The sequence below is a fragment of the Anomalospiza imberbis genome, chromosome 2, assembly GCF_031753505.1.
Source record: "Anomalospiza imberbis isolate Cuckoo-Finch-1a 21T00152 chromosome 2, ASM3175350v1, whole genome shotgun sequence".
NCBI lineage: Eukaryota > Metazoa > Chordata > Aves > Passeriformes > Viduidae > Anomalospiza > Anomalospiza imberbis.
Genome location: NC_089682.1, coordinates 30,806,778 through 30,830,583, shown reverse-complemented (window position 1 = coordinate 30,830,583; position 23,806 = coordinate 30,806,778). Strand labels below are relative to the sequence as shown.

General features: G+C 55.2%; 1 protein-coding gene across 1 annotated transcript; it reads left to right on the top strand.

Moving 5' to 3' along the window:
• Nucleotides 1–334: 334 nt before the first annotated feature.
• Nucleotides 335–23,601, top strand: SLCO2B1 (solute carrier organic anion transporter family member 2B1). The gene is made up of 14 exons (XM_068180416.1): nucleotides 335–460; nucleotides 4,321–4,458; nucleotides 4,600–4,762; nucleotides 6,424–6,651; nucleotides 7,685–7,783; nucleotides 8,155–8,285; nucleotides 13,471–13,579; nucleotides 17,067–17,231; nucleotides 18,329–18,521; nucleotides 19,433–19,589; nucleotides 20,903–21,072; nucleotides 21,804–21,868; nucleotides 22,746–22,866; nucleotides 23,083–23,601. The coding sequence occupies exons 1-14, from the start codon at nucleotides 353–355 to the stop codon at nucleotides 23,255–23,257; spliced, it is 2,022 nt and encodes a 673-aa protein (XP_068036517.1). The 5' UTR covers nucleotides 335–352; the 3' UTR covers nucleotides 23,258–23,601.
• Nucleotides 23,602–23,806: the final 205 nt, after the last annotated feature.

Genomic DNA, 23,806 nt, shown 5'->3' with positions numbered 1-23,806 from the left:
ACAGCCAGCAGCTTTGTCAGCTGCTCTCCCAGCGCTTGCTGCCAGCTGGCTGAGGGTGCCCCATCACCCAGGCCATTGATAAGGACGTCCCACCGACCCCAGGAATGTTTCACAACATTGTCCTAGGCTCTGCTGAGTAGCGTTTCACCTGCCAGGCCTCTGGGGTTTAACACTTTGCAGGCCGCTTTGTCGCTTTGCAGAATTAGAGTGCTCGGAGAGCAAAGGAAGCCCAGGAACAATTCGTGATTGCTTGGGTTACCGTGTGCCTGCTGTGGGGGTGTTTGCAGAGCTTGACAGGATCTTGCCTGCCGAGCAGGGGGGAATTCAGGCACGGCCACGAGCATTGTGCTGAATGATTTATCTCTGGCAGGCTGAAAGAATGACGAGCACGGCTCCAAGGAGCAGCCAGCCGGACGCGGCGCGGAACACGCTCTGCAGGAGCCCCTTTCTCAGTGTCAAGGTAAACACCCCCCGCCTTCTCCAGCACCCCCTCGGATCGCTGGCCTGGGAAAGAGTTCAGCTTCCTGCAGGAGGCACTGAGAGGATTTATGGGCACCAAGGGTGATTGGAAAAGGCTCCCCGTGTTTCCCACGGCAGAAGTCCCTTTGGTGTGGAGCTGTCTCCATTCCAGAGCCAGCGGTGTTTCAGTGCAGGCTGAACTCCCAGCTCCTGCAGGGTTCAGCTCCAGAGAATCACAAGATGGGATGGGTTGGAGGGACCTTAAAGCTCATCCGGTGCCAGGGGCAGGGACACCTTCAACTGTGCCAGGCTGCTCCAAGCCCCAGTGTCCAACCTGGCCTGGGGCACTGCCAGGGATCCAGGGGCAGCCACAGCTGCTCTGGGCACCCTGTGCCAGGGCCTCACCTCCCTCACAGAGAACAATTCCTAACTCCCAATATCCCATCTAGCCCTGGCTTTGTCAGTGGGAAGCCTTTCTTCTAAGTCGTGGGTCCTCCTGGATGTGGTGCAGCCCCAAGCCCTGCAGGTGAGGGTTTGAGGAGCCCTGCAGACCCACAGGCTGCACCTGAAAGGGTTCCCTCTGTCTTGCAGCATCTGCTTCATTCCCTTATGCCTCGATAACTCCTTGTTAACAGTAGTGGCAGCCCTAACACCAGTGTACAGCACTACATTCAGGCTAGCTGGAAGCCAGTCACCTGGCTCATTAGAGAATCCCACCAGGCCAGAGAGCAGAAGATGACCATCGGTCTTGAAGGCTCAAGATTTCTCTGTCCCTTTTGCGGGGAAGATTTGGGGTTTTGAGGGTTTTTCTGCACATGCTGGTGCATTTAATCATCCTTCTTGTGTGGCAGAATGAAAGTGAGTCACTGAGGCAGAGGCTAGCAGAGCACAGAGGTTGGAGACACAGAGCCATGGCCTGAGGCTCTTCCCCAGTCCTCTGTCAGCTCATTCAGCTGGTTTTTATCTGGTGGGTTTTGTTTCTTTGTTTCTTCTTTACTCACCAGCAAGGTTATCTTTAGAAATATGACCCCACTGATTTTTCCATGAGGAGATATTTTACAGGGGTTCAAAAATTAAACCATGGAGGGGCAAAGCCAGCTCAGGCCTGTGAGCAGAGTCGAGCTGTATTTTGCTGTATCTGTGAAGGTAGAGCCTAAAATCCCAGACTGGTTTGAGTTGAGGGGGACCTTAAAGACCCTTTTCTTGCAACTCCTGCCACGGGCAGATGTGGAGGAAGCTCCTGCCACCAAGAACACAGTTATCCTCAGCACAGGATGTTTTCCCCTCCTCTCTTGGTGTTTTTTTTTTTTCAAGAAGTTAGGCCACCCTGTCCAGTTTCTAAATGATTGGCTCAGAAAATAAAACTTCCAGCCCAGGGTTTGAGTGGCTCTTGCAGAGACACAGAACCATTGCACAATGTGGTTGGATGTGTTTGAAGTGGCTGAAGGACCAAAAATCACAGCACTGCAGTTTTTGTGTGTATTTATATCTCCAGAGGGCATGCCACAAAAACCATGGGCCACATGTCAAAATGCAGCTGAGGGACATGACTAAAAACTGTCCTGTTTGCCTTCAAGGAGCATTATGATTTAAATGGGACATTGGGAAGGAATTGTTCCCTGGGAGGGTGGGGAGGCCCCTGGATCCCTGGCAGTGTCCAAGGCCAGGCTGGACGGGGCTTGCAGCCACCTGGGACAGTGGAAGGTGTCCCTGCCCTTGGCAGGGGTGGCACTGGATGGGCTTTAAGCCCCCTCCCAACTACAGGCCTGGCCAAACTGGTTCCAGCTGTTTCCTCCCATAAGCACAGCCCAGTGTGCCTTTGTCACGTGCTGAGGCACAAAAGCCTCTCTGAAAATAGCCTCCAGAATCTCCCAGAGGCGTGGAGGGAGCGTGGTGGGAACGTGCTGGTGTCACATGTGCACACATGGGGTGGCAGCAGCATTAAAGCCTCTGAGTTGCTTCAATTCCACGGGCATAGAGGGAAGGCTTTACAAGCACAGCTCAGCCCTGGGGCTGCTCCTGGTGTCCGTGGTCTGTCCTGCTACCAGGGAAGAAGGCTTGGGAAAAGCCTGGTGTCTGCCAATCCAGGTCACCTGCTAGGGCAGCACATTAGTCCCGCCAGTCCAGCAGAGCCAAAGGCCAGGGAAAGCCTGCTCTTTCTTTTCCTGACAAAAAACTGATAGAGCAAAGAGTCACTGAAGGCAAAACTGGGGTCCTTGCCCAAGCCCCTGCAGGTCCTCTGCAGGGCCATCTCTCCTAAAATGCCAGATTCCCAAAGCATTTTGGGCTGCAGAGATGTGGGGCAGTGCTGGGCAGCTGCTGAGCTGCTGTAAACCCCTGAAGTTCCAGGATTTGGATACTCAGGGGGCTGTGTGCTGTGGATGCCTGGAACAAACAGATCTGGTTTCAGCCTTTCCAGCTGAAGTAATGTGTTCAGGAAGCAGAGCCCGGACACAGCCAGCGACTTGGAGGAATGCAGGAGTTTTAGCAAAGCTGCCTCTGGGGTCACTTTCCTTTGGCTGGGTGACATTTTCCCAGTCCAGGCACGTTGCAGCCGTCAGTGGTGACATGAGGAAGGGGGGAAGGTTCTGGGTGGTGTCCTGGTGTGCATCACGCCGGCCCATCACTTCGGGAGGCGGTGGCCACAGCCCAGCCCCGCAATTCTCAGGGAGCCAGGGGTTTGACCTTCCCCCTTTTTGGGCTGTGGATGTTCCCTTGGCTGACAGAGCAGGCCACTTTGGCAGTGACCTCACTCGAGGTCTGGATCAGAACGAGATGCAGCACAAATCCAGGCCAGGCTGAGCAGTTTCTCCATGGTGGGAGCTGCTGCAAGGCACACGGAGCAGGAGCAGTGCCCCGAGGGTTTGGGCACCATCCCAGGCTGAGGGCAGCAGCTCTGGAAGGAGCCAGGGCCATGCAGCCTGTCCTGCAGGGTGATGGGTGGGCTGTGTCCTGAGGCTGTGTGGCTGTTTGGGCTGGTTATTTGAGCTCCTCTCGGGGCTGGAGGGGTGCCTGGGAGAGCCACAAGGCAGCAGGAAGGAGGAGGGAGGATGGAGATGAGGGCAGATTATTTTCTGGGAGGTGGTGGGCTTTGACAAGGTTTGCTTCTGGAAGTGGAAGAGAACCATCACATTTTCCAAAGGAGATGTGTTTTACATCTAGGGCTTTGTGAGCAGGAAAGGAAGGCAGACTGAATTCTTCTCCCTGACCTGCTGACTTTCTCTAGAGGAGTTGTTTGTTGGTGTGTTTGGAAGGGCTCATTCCTGTCCCAGAAGAGCTCCCAGCACTGGGGGTGGCTGTCTGCCTCTGGCTGAATGGGAACAGGAATGTTGAGTAACCTCCCTTCTGCTGCCGCATCCGAGGGACAGGGCCAGTACAAACAGGCATCATCCCAGCTGAAGGCATGTGTTTGTCCAAAGCCACTTCTCAGCTGAAGAACTTACAGCCTCCTCGCAGACCCTGACTCTGCTCTTACTTCTGGCAGAGGCCAATGTCATGGTTCTGACCTAACCTCAGATCATTTCACTGGTGCTGGAGCAGGGGTGATATTTCCAAGGCTTGTGGTCAGAGGTTACAGTTGGATAATGGTGCCTTTTTGAGGGGGATGCAGTTTGGGAGATGCAGTTTGTTGTCCTGCAGCTCTCAGTGACCCTGCAGCTGTCACTGACCCTGCAGCTCTCAGTGACCCTGCAGCTCTCAGTGACCCTGCAGCTGTCACTGACCCTGCAGCTCTCAGTGACCCTGCAGCTCTGGGTGACCCTGCAGCTCTCACTGACCCTGCAGCTCTCAGTGACCCTGCAGCTCTGGGTGACCCTGCAGCTCTCACTGACCCTGCTGGGGGTTCCATTTCTGTGTTGGCAGTTCTTTGTCTTCTGCCACGGGCTGCTGCAGCTGTCCCAGCTCCTGGTCTCGGGCTACCTGAAGAGCTCCATCTCCACCATCGAGCGACGTTATGGCCTCTCCAGCCAGACCTCAGGGCTGCTGGCGTCCTTCAACGAGGTGAGCAGCGGCACCAGCCCCAACATTGTGTCCCTGTCCCCGCGCTGCCCTGTCCTCGGGGACACTGATGCCATATGTCCCCACAGGTTGGGAACAGGGCTCCCCTGCCCTCGGGGACACTGGTGCCGTCTGTCCCCGCAGGTTGGGAACACGCTGCTGATCGTCTTCGTCAGCTACCTGGGCAGCCGTGTGCACCGGCCACGCCTCATCGGCTGTGGGGCCCTGCTGGTGTCGCTGGCTGGCTTCCTCATGGCCCTGCCGCACTTCATTACGGGCCCCTACGAGTACGACCGCTCCGTGGCCAGTGAGCGCTCCGCACGCTTTCTCTGGGCCCTGGGGGACGGAGGATGGAAATAATGGAGTGGTTTGGGCAGGAAAGGGCCTTAGAGATCACCTCGTTCCACCCCTGCCGTGGGCAGGGACACCTTCCACCGTCCCAGGGTGCTCCAGCCTGGCCTTGGACACTGCCAGGGATGCAGGGGCAGCCACAGCTTCCCCGGGCAGCCTGTGCTCACCACCCTCACAGGGAATCACAGAATCATGAGGTTGGAAGAGACCTCTAAGATCACCAAGTCCAACCTATGCCCTAACACCTCAACTAGACTGTAGCACCAAGTGCCATGTCCAGTCTTTTTTTAAACACATCCAGAGATGGTGACTCTACCACCTCCCTGGGAAGACAATTCCAGGACTTTATTATTCTTTTGGTGAAATTTTTTTTCCTAATATCCAACCTGTACCCTGTGTCCTGTTGTTCTGTCAGCTGGGAACAATTCCTTCCCAATATCCCACCTATCCCTGCCCTCTGGCAGTGGGAAGCTGTTGTGAAATGTCCCTCCAGGCACTGGGAGCTACAAGCTGTTGGCTTCTCCTCAGTAAATTTTATTTTTCTGAGAATGAAATCATCTCAACCCTCAGAGGCAACAGCTACTGGTGGAAAGCAGAGCCAGGGGATGTGGGAACCATGGCAAAGGGCAGGAAAACAATCAAAATGCAGGCTGTGCCTCTGATTCCCCTTGTTTGCTGCACATCCAGCCTCGCCTGTCTTCCCTGGTCTAGCTGGGCTGTCTTTGAGGTTTTAGACCCCACTGGAACATCAGCCTCCCCTGAGACACATGCAGGTCTAAATCACTCGTCTAGAGAACAGGACATGGTGGGTTTGGGATCTTCTCCCTAAAGGAAAATGAAGGGATGAGAAAGGAAAGAGAGGAGAGAACAAGTTACTTGCTGCCTTCCCAGTTCCTGCCATGAAGCTCCAGCAAGTCTTCTAGAAGCCTCCACCGAACAGCTTTTGTTTGGCTCACCAGAGGGAGTGCAGCTGGTGCAGGCAACTGCAGACAGCAAAGGAAGGCTGGATAGGTGAATCATTGCTGGCTGCAGGCAGGGGCCAGCTGCGAAGCCCAGCTTGGAAACAATGAGTTGGTGTTCCAGCAGTGCTGCCGCAGGTGGGCCCGTGTCCCAGCACTTGGAGTTCCACGGGATTTGGGGCATCACCATGGGAATCCTGCTATCAGCACCACCACCCTCTTGCCCGGGGTTCTAAGGAAGATGAGGGTGCTAGAATCAGCACTTCCACTTAGGCAGCTTTTCTGAGGAAAATGAGTTCTCATTTCCTGGGAAGCTGCTCACAAAATCTGCAGGGTTGCTCATTTTCCTGCATTGGGCAGTGTATCAAAGGTCCTGGGAGTGACTTCAGCTGCACTTCCTGGACAGAGGGAAAGCCTTGGAGGCTTTCCAGGCTCATGACCCTGTCTCTGTGAACAGCAGTGCAGTGATCTTTGCACCTTCTTTGTGTTTTCTTTCACCTGCCATCTAAGGATAAGATAAGGACGTGGAGCTGCTGGAGCAAATCCAGAGCTGGGGGTGTTCTCCTGGAGAAGGCTCCAGGGAGAGCCTTCCAGTGTCTAAAGGAAGAAGTTCTTTCTGCAGACCAGGCTCCTCAGACCTGTCCCCTTGTCACCGCAGGCACCTTCAGCAACACCACGGACCTGTGCCAGCCCGGGGCCCCGGGGGCCTGGGCCAACCTGAGCGATGCCAGCTGCACCCCCCATGCCTCCAGGGAGAACCACGAGGTTCTCCTGGTGATGTTCGTGGCCCAGGCCCTGCTGGGCATTGGTGGCGTGCCCATCCAGCCCTTCGGCATCTCCTACATTGACGACTTCGCCAGTGAGAGGAACTCGCCCCTCTACCTGGGTAAGGCAGGGGAGAAGCCAGGCTGGATGTGGCAGCAGGGCCAGACTGGGCTAATATGCATTAATGAGAGCAGGGTTCATTACAGCCCTTCGGCTCTGCCCACAGCCAGGAAGGATTCTGCAAAAAGAGTTTATCTGCTTCAGGCTGGGGCAGACAGCAGGAGAGCTGGGGAGCACCGTTTGGGGCAGGAGCTGGGGTTTTTGTCCTGAGAGCGACAACCTGGAGATGGAGTTAATGACCATCGCCTTCTCAGGGAGGCCCAGAGGAACAGCCTGATCTCTGTGTCCACAAGTGGCAGCTGCAGGTTTAAGGGACAGCAGTGGGGACTCTGTTTAGCTGTTAGCAAAGCCATACAAACCCAAGAAAGCAGTTTCAACCAGCTGGGAGATGGGAGGGTATCCTTCAGCAGAGGGAGAGCTGGAGAGCAGCTTGGGCACAGGCCCAAAAGGAGTGTCCCAGGGTGGTGGGATGGACAAGGTGGTCCTTGCAGGTCCTTCCAGTCCTTTCCCAGCTGTTACCTGTCACAGCCTTCAGCTGAATGGACCAGCAAAGGTAGATCAAAACCAGGTCATTACTGTTAAAAAAAAAGGAAGCACAGCATCAAATTTTGCCCTGGTAGATGATCCAAAACTCTCACACGTAAGGCAGGAGTTGAATCTTACATGTGTGGATTTCTTTTATCAGTAATTCAAAGAGAAGCGTTCACTGATAACTTTTATCTCCTTAACCTCGTAAAACTTGGTGTTCCCTGGATTACTGATGCCAAGGGGCACCTCTTGTTCCTGGGAGTACTGCAGTCCTTCTGGGAGGCTGAAGACAAGTGTCAGGAAAGGTCTGAGCTGTGCCAAAGGGAATTCCGTGTGGGACAGGAATCCGGGGAGCATGGGGCTGTTGCTCTTGGAGATAAGAAAGCTGCCAGGGAAGTGGGCTGTGCTGGAGGCAGGTGCTGCAGAGCCTGCTCCCACCCTGAGGCACCTCTGTCCCCATGGTGCCTTGCCTGGGCTGAGCCCTCCCTGCTCTTGTGCCCCCACAGGAATCCTGTTCTCCCTGACGGTCATCGGGCCGGGGGTGGCCTTCATGCTGGGCTCTGCCATGCTCCGCTTCTACGTGGACATCAACAAAGTCAGCACAGGTGGGGCAGCGTGTCCTGGCAGAGCTTCGGGAGCAGAGAGGCTTCCAGCCTCCCAGGGCTTTTCTGCCCTGTCCCTGCCAGTGGGGCACAGTGGCCACCCAGCACATCCCTGTGCCAGCTATCTCCATCCAAAGGAGCTCTTTGGATGCCCCGGGGACAGCAGTGAAATGGGAAAGAGACAATGAAATGTGATTTAGCAGTGGGCTGGTCGGGGCAAACGCTGCTCGTGCCCCAGGACTGGTGGTCTCTGGGTTGGGAGCCATCACCTTGGGGTGATGGGTGCTGGGGCTGGCTGGGGCCACCCTTTGGTGCACTGGGGTACCTGCCTTGTCCCAGCATGGCTCTGAAGCCCCTCTCCTCTCGTGTTGCAGCTGAGGTGCAGCTCACCAGCAAGGACCCACGCTGGGTGGGGGCCTGGTGGCTCGGGTTCCTGGTGGCCGCCAGCCTGGTGGCCCTGTGTGCCCTGCCATACTTCTTCTTCCCGCGGGAAATGCCGAAAGAGGTAGGAGAGGTTCTGCACGCACACACACACACACACACCCACACACACACCCCTCGGTGGGGCCGAAACGTCAGCCCCAGGAACCGGAACCACCGGTGGTTCTGTTCCCCCGGGGAGGGCAGGAGGATGCAGCCCAGATTGTCATGGTTACAAAAGGTTTGCCAGGGGAGGCAAAGGGCAGCCAGCTTTGTCCGTCCTGGCAGCTTTTGTCTGGGAGCAGCCCTGAATTTTGGGGGTGGAGTGGAAATTCCATCACTGGGCTCCTGGCAGACGAGGACAGCTCTTGTCCAGCAGCGGCTGGGGAGCAGGGCAGGGAGTGTCTGAGCAGGGCAGAGCTGCTCAGCAGGGCCTGGCACGGCTCAGGAGCTCCCCAAGCGCGTTCCCAGGGCTGCACGTGCCAGCGCCTCGGGAGCAGCGTGGCAGAACAAGCCATGCTGGCAGATGAGATGTTTCTGAGGGCTGCACGCTGCTGGAGCTGCTGCAACATGCTCAGGAGGTGAAGCTGTGCTCCTTGCGGTGTCTTGGCCATGCTGAAAGTGCTGTCGCTGCCCTCCACCTGTGCTGTGCCTCGAGGCAGCATGGAAACCTTCCTGTCCGAGCAAGCCTGTGCGCCCATGCAGAGTAATTCTTCATTCCTCCTGACACTGCCTGAATTTCCACAGGAACCGGCGGAGACTGGCGGTTCCCCGACCTGATTTACCAGTTCATCTCGGGGAGGCAGTGACTTACTGCTGGCTGCCGTGAGCTGTGAGGTGCTGGGGTGCTCTGTGCGTGGCAGGATGGGGGTGGCCCCAAATGCAGTGTGCCCTGGTTGCTCCTCCTGCAGCCTGGGCTGCTTTGAAGCCTTGGGGAGGCTCTGTGCTAGAAGGCTTCGCTCAGCACTCTCCGTCTTAAGGAAAAGTTCTTCATTAGGGCTGATGGGAATATTAATTTCATAAACGCCTCTTGAGAGAAGATAATGCACTTCCAGCTAAAACAGCTGCACTTTCTGGCAAGTGCTGCACTCTGAGCAGTTTGGGAGAGTGTAAGGGGGAACAGGCAATTGATTTTAAAAAGAGCAGGAAGATTTCACCCTGCCCTGCTGGCTGGGATCTGTGGCGAGCACTCCCACATGGCTGAGCACCCACGTGTCCCTCTGCAGCATGTGGATTTCTTGACTTCTTGGATTGCTCCCCATTTTTGCATCTCCCTCAGAAAGCTCCTGGAATCTACTGGCAGTTTAAAACAATAATAGGAAAATACAGTAAATAGCCAAATTCTGCCCTCCTTGCAGAATGGGAGGCACTGGGGCCAGCCATGCTTGTTCCATGGGAGTATCAGCACCAGCGAGGGGCCCTGCCTAAAAAATTCAGATAAAAGCCCCTGCAGGAAGTTTGCCACGTGCTGTCCTGGGTGACACATGTGAGCTGCAGGAGCACTCCAAGATGTGTTGGAAATGGGTGTTTTCCTGTACGTGTGTACTGTCTTGCCCACAGCACGTGGGAACAGTACAGCTCTGCTCTGCCCAGAGGCAGCTGAGGTGTTCCAGCTGGGATTCCACTTCTGCCCACCCTCCTCAGTGGGCACCCTGCAGCAAACACTGGGTACCACCCAGCCCTCTGTGTCTTTGGAGACTGATCTGCCTCCTCCCACCAGCCAAGACACATCTGCATTTTTTATTCCACAGCCACGTTGCAGCTTCACCTTTTTCTGATGAATTCTTTCTTTGAAGTTCCTGGAATGGCTCGTGCTAACATTAATGATAGTGTGGGGCTGCTCTTTTGATCTTTCTTTCATAAATTAGTCACTCCAGACCCAGAATATTTTTATTTCTCTGCTTTGCTGCTTGTCAGTAGATTTCTAGCACCAAAATATCCTGAATAATCCTATTGAGGGCTGATCATGGCAAAGCCATGAGGTTGTCATGAAATCAGGAAGGGGATGAGAGGATGAGGCTCTTATGCTGGACAAACTGTTTTCAGTCAAGAACAGCTTTTTTTCCCAGTAATTCCAGTTTAATCCTGCCTCCATGAGCCCGAGCTATTCCTTGGAGTTGTGTCCTGGATTGGGAGGAACTTTAAGCACTCTCCAGTTGCTGTGTGGCCGTAGCTTAGCTCATGCTTTGCCATCTGCTGGTGTTGCTGTATCCCAAGGCAGGCAGCAGTATTGTCCCCATATTCCAATATTCCAGGCTCTGTCTGTCCTGCAGCTCTGAGGGTGACACAAAAAGGGACTGAAAGGGGCAAAGGTGCTCTCAGAGACAAAAACAGACACTTCCAGGGATCCAGCTTCTCTGGGCACCCTGTGCCAGGGCCTCAGTACCCCCACAGGGAACATTTCCTTTTCAAAATCCCACCTAACCCTGCCCTCCTTCATCCTAAAGAAATTCCCCCTTGTCCTGTCCCTCCCTGTCCTGTCAAAAAGTCCCAGTCCAGCTCTCCTGTTAGGTGCTGGAAATTGAGGTCTTTCTCTGGAAAAAGGTTCTGTGATGCTCTGTGTGCCTGATTAAAGCTCCAAAAGCACCACCAAAGGCAGCCTGGGAGCACAGGGCATGGTCTGAGGAGCACAGAGGGCCAAGTGGCAGGACAGGCTACAGGAATCCTGGTCCCTACAGCTGGATTTTCCCCAGGGAGCTTTAAAGACAGGCACAAACAGCAGCCAAAAATAATCCTCCCATTTAGTGGGATCAAGGTGCCCCTCTGCTGGTTATTTTAACACTCCTGGAAATAGGGTCCCTGGAGGGACCCACACCTGCTGGAAGAGGCATAATGAAGTGTTTGTAGGGAGCCTGACCTTGTCAAAAGGAACATAATTCTTTCCCAAGCCGTGAGGCTTTACACTTTATTTGTCTAATACGAAAATAACTTCTCTGACCTTACTTTTCAGTGAGCTGGGAGTGCCAGGTTCTGTTCACAGCCAGAGGGAAACTCTGCACAAACCTCAAAATAAACAAAGAAAACCTCTCTGTCACAGAGCAGGTCATTTATCCCTGTCTCCAGGGGTGTATTTGGATCAAGCCAGCCTGCTGGCACCTCTGGCTGCCCTTCTCACAGGTGCAGTAGCAGGTGGGAAGAGCAGGAGCTGCCAGGAAAAGCTGCTTTCATTTTCCTTTCCTGTGGAGCCCTGCTCAGCCATGCCTGGATTTGCTCATGTCTGTGCAGGGAAAAGTGTGTGGGAGCTTCATTATCCTTCCTCAAAAGCCTGTCTGCCTCCTCCAGCCCCCTGAGGGTGGAAGTGATGCCAGTGGACTCATGGAATCACGGCATGGGTGGGGTTACAGGGACCTTAAGGCCACCCCTGCCATGGCAGGGACACCTGCCACTGTCCCAGGGTGTCCCAGGCCCCAGTGTCTGACCTGTGCACTTCCAGGGATCCAGGGGCAGATAAAAATGCAGACAAAATCTTATTGCAGAAACGTGAGATGCAATGAGTGGCACCAAGAAGCTGAGTCCTTTAAGGAGCCATCCAGGAAAATCCAAGTGTGGGGGCATTTTGCAAGCTGAGTTTGTTTCTCCTTGGCATGATGCTGGGGCAGGGCTGAGCAGCCAGCTTGTGTTAGTGCACCTTCCAGCTCCAGCTTGACAAATTTCTGCTGTGACAATGCCAAAATCCCCCGTGGCAGGGGCACAGCATGCTCCTCAAGGCTTGGGCATCTCTGATGGGGCAGCCAGCACCATTCCAGCACCATTCCAGCACCACTCCAGCATCATCCACAGCAAGCAGGCAGGATTCCTGCTTTTCCTTCTGCCCCTGCTTCCCTTCATCCCACAGGAATGTATTTCCTGATGCTTTCAGGCAGCAAAAAGCTGTGCCAGGGCCAAGGCAGCACAGGGAGAGGAGCTTTCCCCCCCTGCGAGGGCTTTGCTCCATGTGCACGGAAACATCCCCTGCAAGGGTCACACACAGGGACATCCCAGACTGGGGGATCTGGGGGAGCTGGCCTTTTGTCTGGACGTGCAGGCTGTTGACTCTCAGAAGTACAAACAGCTGGAAGCTGAGGAAGCCACAGGCAGGAGCAGCTTGAATGTATTTTTGGAAAATGCTGCCGTTTCAGAGCAGAGAAGAGCCCCTGTAACGCAATCGAAAAGTGAAAGGGATTTTATCCTTGCATTTGAGGGATGTGTGAAAGCCTGAGCTCCAGCAGCACAAAACAGGAAAGGAGTTTCATTGCTTCTTCCCTTAAAAAGGGCACGTGGCACCCCCAGCACAGACACTGTGACCCCGCTGCTGTCTAATGAGCACTCTCCGAGCAGAGGCGGTGATTTTAGCCCAGATTTCCTCCTGTCCATTACAGGTCTCTAATTGCTGCTGAATGAACTCATTGCCCAGCCCAGCTCAGGGCTGCTGGAGTGGCAGAGCTGTTGGCTCTGGCTGGAAACACTCCATGGCTTCCCCCGCAAATCACGCTCCCCTGAGGCCTGCCTGCTGCTCCCCAGGCACAGCAGCACACCTCTGACCAGTGCCCCTGCTCCTGTGCTTCCCCTGGGAGCCTGCAGACTCTGCAGGGATCCGAAGCACATCCCAGAAATGTTCCTTGGGCTTTCTGGTGCCGTGGGGTGTTGGACACCCCAGTGAGGCTGACATGGACCTCCCAGGGCCAGGGGTTCCACACTTCCCTGGGCAGCCTCTTGCCTTCGGAGGTGACATACATTTTGCCTCCATCCCAGACCCCCTCCTTGCCTGGATACATTTCCCTCTTGCAATTGCTGCCTCTTTCCTGCCCAGCAGCTTGTGAGGGAGCACAGAGACACGGGGACTGCTCACCCTCCGTCCAAACCAGTGCCCAGAGCTGTGCTGGTGTCTCCCTCCTCGGGTGCCTGTGCCTGGCCCCACACACAGGGATAGAACAAGCTCTGGGGCAGAACGCCATCCCCCGTAAGGGCATGCAGCATTTCCTGCAAAGCCTGGCCCCTCCTGAGTGTGCGTGAGCTGAGCACACGGTGTGCTGTGCCTGGGGAGCGGCACAGCTTGGTAGTGATGAAGTGTGATCTGTCAGGAAAGGTGGGAACGCTCCTCTGCAGCATGGCTGTGTGTCTGGATGCTGTCAGCCCCGCTGGAAACCCGGTGGTGTGGGCAGGGAGCACAGCTGGACATGACAGGGATGGCCATCCTGGGCTGCTCTGTGTCACGGTTTGGGAGAGAAAAGGCAAGGGCAGGGGAAGCTGTGGCACGACGTGAGCAGTGACAGCCTCTGGTGTGTCCCCAGGTGGTGAGAGGGAAGGACAGAGCCAGCAAGAAGAGGAAGGACATGCTGAGCCAGCTCAGGCCGAGGTCCCAGCACACGGAGAGCCTCTCCCTCATGGAGTTCATCAGACGTAAGTGTGCCCTACCCTGCTGGCACACACACACGGCCAAGCTGGGCCCTGCCAGGGTACAGGGATGCTCCCCCTGTGCCCAGCCCAGCTCCTGGATCAGCCCTTGGCATGCACCTTAGGCTCAGTGTTGGGTTTAAGCCCTCTGCTCCCTGCCCACACTGCCCTGCTGCACCTCGTGCCAACCAAAGCACCTGGCCTTGGTCACTCTGAGTGTCACATGCCTTCCCTGGCAGTGTCCGAGGCCAGGTTGGATGGGAATGGGAGCAGGCTGGGACAGTGGAAGGTGTCCCTGCCCATGGCAGGGGGTGCAACAGGATGGGCTTTAAGGTTCCTTCCATCCCAATTCCTTCTGTGACTCTGTGATTCATGGCTTATGTGGGCAATAGGAATCAGAGGCCAAAGTCTCAGCAGAGCCCAGATCCAGCAGGAAGGAGGGGTGCTAGCTGTGAGGCTGGAGCAGAGCCGTGGGAAGGGACAGACCCCCTCGGCCAGAGGGGTTTGGGAGCCTCCGGCTGCTCTCGCTCAGTCCTCAGACCTTGGAATCAGGAATCAGTCCCCAGTGGCAACGTCTCATCCCCAAAAAACCTCATCAGACTCCCTCCTCCAAGGCTGGAGATGCTGTCCAAGGCAGGCTGACCTCCTGTCCCACTGAGAATGGCCAATGCTGCCGGGGGGCCAGGCTCTGGGCAGTTAAAACCCAGAGGCAGATCTGAATCCAGTGCACTTAAATTGTCTGGAAATGAGTGGGCTCTTTATGCTGACGGGGATCAGCTGGCCTTCAGTCTGTGGAGGCATCTGCTAATGCTTGGGATGTTTGGGTTTTTTAAATACTCTGCACAGTGGCAGCTACTTACAAATAGTGGCCCTCTGAAGTGACTCCGTGTCAGCTTCCTCCACACTTCCCAAATATTATCCTGTTAATTGATTGCAAATTCTCTGTGTTCTGAAGGTCAGTGCAGGGCAGGCACAGCCAGGCAGGCGTGGGCAGGCTTTTCTCCCACTGGTGGCAGCGTTTGCTGCTCAATTAGAGGAGGCAGTCGTGGGTTTCTCCCCCCCTGACCTTGTGGCACTGTCATTTAGAAACCTGTGTGATGGGAGAGGCTGCGTGGGAACAGATTGATAGTGCTCAGATGGGATTTTCACACTGACATTCTGCTCTGTGCCTCTGAAACACAAATAAAAATGAGCTCCCTGCTCCTGCCTGCGGAGAGAGGAAATATCTTACCCTGCTCCAGCTGCAGCTTTGGTTCGGGGCTGGAATCAGCATTGCTGTGTCAGGGCTGTACTAATAAATCCATTATTTCTCAGAATTTATCCCCCAAAGCCCAGTTCTGAAATAAATGAAGTGTCTGGTTTATGTCAGGAGAGTAATCTCACTGAAATCACCACTATCTCTCATGCAAAACTCTTTTTAGAGCCAGGAATGGGGTGGCAGGCAGGGTGTGATGGGGCAATATGGGTGAAGCCTAAAGACTTCAGGGCTGGCTCATCTGCAAGTCACTTGAAAGAGAATTTCCTTCCCATCTCACCACTCTCCTGCTTGTTTTGTTTCCTCTCTCTGTTTCTCTCTTTACTATTATTTTCTACATGACAGTTTATGAGAGCAGCATTTGGAGATGAGATTCTCCAGCCTGAATCTCCTTGGAAGTGTCCCAGGCCAGGTTGGACAGGGCTGGGAGCACCCTGGGGCAGTGGAGGGTGTCCCTGCCATGGCAGGGGGTGGCACTGGGTGGGCTTTGAGGTCCCTCCCAACCGAAACCATTCCCTGACTGGACTCAGAGCTGGCTCTGGCACAGACGTGACACCGGCTTGCACCCTGCTCCTCACACTCACAAATTTCTCCTGCTGCAGGCATCGGGTCTCCCTGCAGTAATGGGAAAAGTAGGATTTAGCTTGCCTGAAGTCATTTCCATTGCTAATTTCCAGGCTTCTGCTGAAAACACCTGGGAGGATGTGCACATTCTGCTGCACATACTGGGAATTAGCCCGTTAAAGGTGATCTTCAAAGCAATTGGAAGGCTGCACTCGTGACTCGACTGTTTCTCTTATGGTTCCCAAAGGCAGTTTCAAGGATATTTCTCGTTTATTATTTTAAAGTTTCCACTTGCTTTTCCTGCCTGCCCAGCTGCTTCTCTGGAGCTGCGACGAGGATCCAGTTAGGGATTGCAGAGGATGGAAGTCCTGCTGCTTCCACTATGAAGTGGGGATCTGCTCAGCTTTCTACCTCTGATCTGGGGTGTGTGGTTTGATTAAAAAGACCAGAGACCTCCAGGGAAAAGGAATTTCTGGTGGAAGATCCCCACAAAAGGTTGGATTGGCTCTCAGGAGATTTTTCAGCCAGCAAGCTGAGGTTTCCTATCTGCAGCGTGGCTGAGAAGTTCCAGGAATACTCTTCAAAAATCAGAACCTTTAGTGGTGCTTAAAAGCAAAACCATCTCCCCTGTTGGGTTCACAGTGTGTAATGCAGCTCCTTGCCTCTCTGCTGACTGCCAGCCTCCAGAGGGTCGGTATTCCAGGGTGCCTGGCCGTGCTGTGGATGCTTGGGCCCCTCGAAGGACAGGCTTTTGCAGCTTCCTATGATTTTTTTGGCTGCTTGCCTGACCTGAGGGCAGAGTGCTGAGCTGGAAGGGCGATGCTGCCATGAAGGGGAGTTTCACCTTTGGACATGGGGGACCCCACTGCACCCACAGAGGGTCCTTTTGCTCTTCACAGAAGATTTAGGACAGCCAAAATCCATCCCCACCCGGGGCCAGCTCCCACACAAGCCCCAGGGAGATCTCCCCAGCACCGCTGTGCTGGAGCAGACAGAAAGATTGTCCCATTTTGTTTGTCAGCTGCTAAGAATTAGCACCATTAATTTATGGCAGTCCTTTGCATTAATCCTCGCTGTTAATTCCTTATCTCTGCTCCAGCATATTGGCTGCCCAAGCCCTCATCTGGGAGACTCATCAGCAGTTTGTTTGGAAGTTGCCCTCTGCGTGCCAGCCAGAGCAGGGGAAGGCGGTGGGAGAGCAGCAGCAGGAGCAGAAAGTGGCTTTGGGATGTGCAGGAAGGGGACATCACTCCAGGAGGGACAGTGGCAGCTCCCAGCTGGCAGCATGGGGCACCCCGAGCCCCTGGCAGCTGGGGGCTGCCTGAGCTGAGCAGGCTGCAGACCTCTCCTGCTCGAGGGTTCAGCCCTGGGGCAGTTTGCTGGAGTGTTTCTTGCCTGAAATCAAAAAATGCATTTTTCATTGCTGCATTTCTTCATTGAAACGAAAAGGACACACAAATTGCAACCGCAGCAAGCAAATAAATTAACTTTTAATGACTTCCCATCTACTTGTGTGTTTGGTTTAGCAGAAGCTCTGCCAGAAAGCTTCAAGGAAGGGGGTGGAAGGAGATGAGCTTTGAAGTCCCTTCCAACCCAAAGTCTTTGCTGTAACCCTCCTCCCCATGCAACAGATGCCCCTTGTCCTTTCAGGTTTTAATTCCCTTGTCCTTTCAGGCTTTCCCGTGGTGCTGCTGAGGAACCTGCGGCACCCCGTGTACCTGCTGGTGGTGCTGGCTCAGGTCAACATCTCTGCCATGGTTGCTGGATTAGCAACGTTCATGGGCAAGTTCCTGGAGAGACAGTTCTCCCTCACAGCCTCCCTGGCCAACATGATCATTGGTAAGTGCTGCTGAGCTTTTGCCTCCTTAAAAAACCATCTAGAAATTAGGAAGAGTTCCTCTAGAGTAAAGCCTCCCTCTCAGAATCGTTTGGAGAGTTCAGAGATCCTGCCACAGAAGTGTTTAAAACACATTTCTGAGCAAACAGCACCTCAGGGAAAGAGGCCTCTGAGGTCTGCGACAGATAAATCAGAATAAAATGAGCAGAGCAGGCTGGACTGAATGCAGCAGGAAGGTTAAATGCTGAAGCAGTGCTGTCCTGCCCCGAGGTGCCCAGCTGACCTGTTCCCAGCCTTGATTTACCCTCTGCATTCAAGTCAGCACCGTGTTCTGTGGATTAATTTATCTGGCCTTTGTTCTCACTACTGAGTCTCGCTTGGCCTTTTTCTTTCAGATCAAAAAAGCTTTCTGTAGCTGGAAATTCCTCCCTTGCGTGGGTATTTATGGGCTGTAAGCAACCTCCCCATGGATTCTTAGCTGAATTAAGCAGTTTGCATTTCTCTAGCTGAACTTTGGTCTCCGCCAGAAATGGGGGGTTTTATGTAAATGGGGTTTTGCAAGGGTGACCACAGAAATGGGCACAATCCTGCTTTGCCCAGAAATTAAACATCCTCCCCAGGCTGACTTCTTCCTGTCAACACTAAAAAAATCACATTTTGCTGGGTGAGGCACAGCTTTCCACTGCTCCTGACATCTTCCATCCATGGATCCATAGGGCAGCCAGTTTGCTGTGGGATCCTTTGAAAAAGCCGCTTTTTTGTGGCATTATTCCACCAATCCCTGCAAAAACCTTGGTCCCTCCTGAATCACCTGTGCTGAAAACCAGGAACCCAACAACAAATCCTCTGGGCCTTTGCTGTGAGAAGGGACTGACACAGACCAGAGATGGAAAACAAGGAGCAGTGATAGGACACAGGGGGAATGGCTTTAGATTGGGTATTAGGAGGGAATTCCTCCCAGTGAGGGTGGACAGGCCCTGGATCCCTGGCAGTGCCCCAGACCAGGTTGGATGGGCTTGGAGCAGCCTGGGATGGTGGTGGAAAGGGATGGAAGCGGGTGATGTCTAAGGTTCCCTGATGCCATGCCTGCCTTTCCCAGGTGCTGTGAACATCCCTGGGGCCATGGTCGGGATCGTGGTGGGCGGCGCCATCCTCAAGCGGTTCCAGATGTCCCTGAGGCAGTGCGGTGCCCTGTGTGTGCTGGGCATGCTGCTCTGCCTGCTCGTGGCCTTTCCCCTGCTCTTCCTGGGCTGCCCCACGCAGAAGGTGGCGGGTGTCACCCATTGGGACAGGTACTTCAGCTCCTGGGCACCCAGAGTGGGCACACACCTACCACAGGCACATTCCTCATGGTGGGAATCCCAAGAAATGTGTTTATTCCCTCAGGAGAAGCAGCTAGTGGAGATAAAGTAAGAAATTCTTGTGGATGAACACCAAGTCCGCTGTGTCCTCAGGTTTAGGGCAGGAACATGAGCTTTTTAGGAGCAGGGTTATAAGAGTTCCACCAGTGAGATTTCCTACTGAGCAGCAAGCGTGGAACCCGAAGTAAACACGTTTTTGGCACAAACAGCACAAGTATTCATCTTGGAAAGCGTGGTGGATGAATAATTCAGGCAGGGGCCAGCCTTGGGATCACACCATCCAAGCTGTGGCAGCTAAATGTGGGCAGCAGCTCCCTGTGGCTTGATCCAGGCCTCTGAATTCCCTATTCAGTGTCCTGTGGTCCAGGGGAACCTCCCTCCCTCCCTCCCACAGTGCTGTGTTGCAAGAACCCCTAAGGCCAGGTTTGGGACCAAGTGTGAGGGCAGAGGGTGGCTCTGGTGCCCAGTTGTGGTTGGGATGCTGTGCCGGGCAGAGCAAAGGTTCGGGGTGGCGGTGGAATTCCCATGGGGAAGGGTTCCTTGTGCAATCAAGCGGGGTTTTTCTGATCCCAGCCCAGGGGGTTTTGGTGATCCCAGCCCACTGGGTTTTGGTGATCCCAGCCCAGGGGGTTTTGGTGATCCCAGCCCACTGGGTTTTGGTGATCCCAGCCCACTGGGTTTTGGTGATCCCAGCCCAAGGGATATTGGTGATCCCAGCCCAGGGGATTTTGGTGATCCCAGCCCACGGGGTTTTTCATGGGGTTTTGCTGATCCCAGCCCACACTCTGTGAGTGGGGTGGGGGTGATGCTCCATACCTGCATTAACCCTTTCCCGGGCCCAGCTCTGGCTTTGGCCACCACGACATGGCGTGCAACGCGCAGTGCCGCTGCCCCGAGAGGGGCTTCAACCCCGTCTGTGGCTCAGACGGCGTGGAGTACACGTCCCCCTGCTCTGCCGGCTGCAGCAGCGTCACCCTGCGCCCCGACAGCTCCGTCCTGGTGAGTCTGGTGAACTGGGCAAGGCTGCCGGGGGTGCCCGCTGCCCTGCTGGCCCTTGGGCTGCCGCAACTGTCTGTGTGTGCGGGGGCTGGCAGAGCGGGCTTTGCTCCTGCCCTTCCTGCCTCGTGCCGCTGCTCTCCTGGCTCTGCAGGCAGTGCAGCTCAGCAGGTGCACCCAAGGGAAGCTTTGCCAGTCAAACCCCCACCTGCAGGTCCTTAGCAGCCCGTGCAGGGCGAGTGTCTCACCTGCGCTCTTGGCACAGGAGGTAATGGAAGCGGGGAACTGTCTGGGCAGTTTGCAGCAGCATTTTGTTAGTTAACAGCTCTTCATTTTGATAATAATTGTGCTGTCTGCCAGAGCTTAGTCCCAAATGTGGTTTCCTGCACCCCCACGCCTGCCTTTTGTGCAGCAGATCCTTTCCAACTGCTTTTTTTCCTCCTCGACCATGCCTCTCTCTTCCAGCCCTTACTTCCTTGGAAATTCTACACTTTTCTTGCCATTTTCAGCAGTACAGGCACCCATGGCACTCATTGCCTCCTGCCTTCCCCGTCCCAGGGTTTCCAGGAACCCTCCCAGCCTGCAGAAAACCCTGCAATTGTGTGCTCAGCTTTGCTGCAGCCTTTCCAGAGGGTACCATGTAAGCTTGGATGTAGGAACCAAGTTTTGGGAGACTCTGAGCTGCCCCTGGCCTCTGGGATCATTCTTCTGCAAACTGCCACCTACTCTAGCAACCAAAATATGATGCTAATTTTATTTAAAGGTCTCTTTAAAACAAAAAATACAACCCAGAGATTTCTTGTTTAAAACAGAAAAAAAGGAGAGAATTGTGACTAAATCAGGGAAAAGGTAAAATTCCTCATCCATCACCCCAAGCCATCTTTCCTCTGCTGTAAGGCTGTGCTAGTTATTTATGAGCCTCTCTCAAATGTGAGGTTTTACATGTGAGACCTAACACTGCCCTGAGCTGTGGCTGCAGCTCTGCCCTGCACACAGCCCGGGATGAAAGGGCTCACAGCCTGGCACAGGTGGCACAGACGCCCTCCCAGCCAGGAATTCCCTCCCAATATCCCACCCATCCCTGCCCTCTGGCAGTGGGAAGCCATTCCCTGTGTCCTGTCCCTCATCCCTTGTCCTCTCCAGCTCTCCTGGAGTGCTGGACATGGCTCTGAGTTCTCCCTGAAGTACTGAGTGCCAATTCCTGCTAATTATTCCCAGACAAATCATACCCCCTGTCCTTCGCCCTGGCAGCTGGCAGCGTTCCCTCCCACCTGCCCATCCCTGAGCATCCCCTGGATGTTGTCTCCTCTTTGCAGAACTACAGCGGGTGCAGCTGCGTCGGGGGGCCAGGGCCGGCGGGCGTCGCCAGGCCGGGCACCTGCGGCACTGGCTGCTCCCACCTCTTCGTGCCCTTCGTGGTGCTCTCCTGCCTGGCAGGCATCCTGGCCAGCACGTCCCACACGCCATCCTTCATGCTCATCCTCAGGTGGGCACAGCTCGGGCACTGTCCTGGGCACCACAGAGGGCTTCTCGAGGGGATCTGTGCGCCAGGGGGAAGGATTTCTCCAACTCTGGGACTGGGGGTTAAACCAGCCCTGAATGGAGATCAAACCAGCCCTGCCTGGGGGTTAAACCAGCCCTGAATGGAGATTAAACCAGCCCCGAATGGAGGTTAAACCAGCCCTGACTGGGGGTTAAACCAGCCCTGAATGGAGGTTAAACCAGCCCTGACTGGGGGTTAAACCAGCCCTGAATGGGGGTTAATCCAGCCCCGAATGGAGGTTAAACCAGCCCTGAATGGGGATTAAGCCAACCCTGACTGGGGGTTAAACCAGCCCTGAATGAGGGTTAAACCAGCCCTGGATTGCCCCTCATGCCCTGTTCCTGCCGTGGCTTCACCTCTGCACAAGATGTGCTATTACCTGGGCAGTGATTCAGCACGGCAGCACCTGGGGGAAGGCCACGGGGGAATCTCTGTTTTAGGCTAGAAATGATACTTCCAAGCTCTTCCTGGGCCTGGCAGGGTTTTCAGGCCAAGGAAAGGCCATGTTCAGTGTTTAGCCCTAATGAATGAACCCTCATCAGCTTTGGTGATGTGAATGGGAGCTCCCCGGGACACTTGGATGGACAAGTGTGTGGGTGAGGTGTGTGCCAGGGAGGGAAGCATCCATCCTGGAGGGATTGCCAGAGGTCATTTTGTTGCCTTCTGTTTTTCAGGAGCATCCAGCCTGAAGACAAATCATTTGCTGTTGGGATACAGTTCATGCTGCTGAGAGTTTTAGGTAAATTGAAATGTGTTAAAATACCCTCCTGGAAAATAAGGGCAGCTCTTGGAGAGGGCTTTCCCAGGGCAGGGAAAGATGCTTCCCTGCAGGGTCTGGGGGCGCATGGGGGGGATGAGACAAGGCAGCTCCAAGAGCTCCATCCATGTGTAAACAAAGGAGGGCTGGGAACCACTCCAGGTCCAGGAGCTCAGGCTGTGTGCAGACACTGCTCTGTTCACCTCCAGCATGCCAGGGGGGCTCCAAGCCCCATCCTGTGATCCCTCCAGTTATTTCTCCAAAATTTGTGTTGCCCTGGAGGATGCGCCACAGTAGCCATGGGAAGGAGCAATAAATGCTCAGGGGATAGAGGAGGTGGGGACTGCAACAGCCCTGCCTGGGAGTTAAACCTGCTCCACCAGGGCGGTGGTGGAGTCCCTGGCACTGAAGTGCTCAGGGGGCACCTGGCTGGGGCATCTGGGGCTGTGTTTGGGGTGGCTGTGGCACCTGGGGCCGTGTTTGGGGTGGCTGTGACCCCTGGGGCCCTGTTTTGGGGTGGCTGTGTTCTCTGGGGCCCTGTTTCGGGGTGGCTGTGACCGCTGGGGCCCTGTTTTGGGGTGGCTGTGACCCCTGGGTCCCTGTTTTGGGGTGGCTGTGTTCCCTGGGTCCCTGTTTTGGGGTGGCTGTGTTCCCTGGGTTCGTGTTTGGGGTGGCTGTGGCTCCTGGGGCCGTGTTTGGGGTGTCTGGCGGGCAGGGCGGGCTGGGCTGGCACTGTGGGGCTGACACTGTGGAGGTGACACTGTGGGGGTGACACCGTGGGGCTGGCATTGTGGGGCTGACACCGTGGGGCTGACACCGTGGGGCTGGCGCCGTGGGGCTGACGCCGCGGGTGTTGCAGCGTGGATGCCGGGCCCGGTGCTGTACGGCAGCGCCATCGACACCAGCTGCGTGCTGTGGGAGAGGAGGTGCGAGCGCAGGGCTGCCTGCAGATACTACGACAATACGCTCTTCAGGCACAGGTAGGGACGGGCGGCGTGGGGGACGCAGCTCCGGGACCAGCTCCCTGGCCGGGAGCAGCTGGGGACGCCCCCGTGCAGCCCGAGGTCACTCCGGCACGGCTCCCGGCGCCGGGGCACAGGCCGTGCCTGGAACAGAGTGCCCAGAGTGGCAGGGCCGGTGCTTGGAGCCCTCGGGAGCATCCCTGCTCCCTGAGCCGCCCTGTCCGCACCCCACAGGTATCTGGGGCTGCAGTTTTTCTTCGAGGCGGGCGCCTTCCTGTGCTTCGGGGCCGTGTATCTGATCCTCAGGAAGCAGGAGAGGGAAGCCAGCCGGGCAGAGGAGACAAAGGCAGAGCCAGAGAAGGAGAAGCTGGCAGGGAAGTCCACAAAGAGCCCGGAATCCAAGGTGTGAGGGCGAAGTGTGAGCTGTGGTCCGTGAATGAGCCCACACCCGAGCTGTGAGGGGTGGACGCTTGCAGTGATGGACCCTGGGGCTGCTTCCTGCTCTCCCGGCTGGGATGGACTCTTGCTGCAGTGCTGTGGATCCATCCACACGTCCTTCTCCTCCTCGGGGGTGCAGCTTGTTCCCTCACATGGATTAGTCCTCACTCTTGAACCCGTGGACTCGGCAGCCTCCTGGATTTGTGTCCTTCGAAGCAGTTTTTCCTGCTGACCGTCTCGGTGATGCCAGCACTGAGCAGTAGCCAAAAACCTGAAGGTTTTTTTTTTTTTTTTAAATAAATCATTTTTAAGGAATGGTTTTGTACTGAACCCGCAGATTTCTGTGACTGATGTTTATAATTCTTATTTTCTGTGTTATCAGCACTTGTTTTCTGATGGTCATTGCTTGGAGCACGTGGGAGTTCAGGTGCATTCCTGGTTTGCAGTTGAAGAAGGGCAGAACTTTTCCCAGGGCTACGGGATCAGAGGACGAGGTTGGAGCCCTCTCCAGACGGGGCAG

Excerpts from the sequence above, each read along its gene's own strand:
- SLCO2B1 (XM_068180416.1), top strand. The coding sequence starts at position 353 with ATGATTTATCTCTGGCAGGCTGAAAGAATGACGAGCACGGCTCCAAGG. Across the intron at positions 17,232-18,328 it reads CCTGGCCAACATGATCATTG|GTGCTGTGAACATCCCTGGG; the intron begins GTAAGTGCTGCT and ends TGCCTTTCCCAG. Across the intron at positions 21,073-21,803 it reads TCCTTCATGCTCATCCTCAG|GAGCATCCAGCCTGAAGACA; the intron begins GTGGGCACAGCT and ends TCTGTTTTTCAG.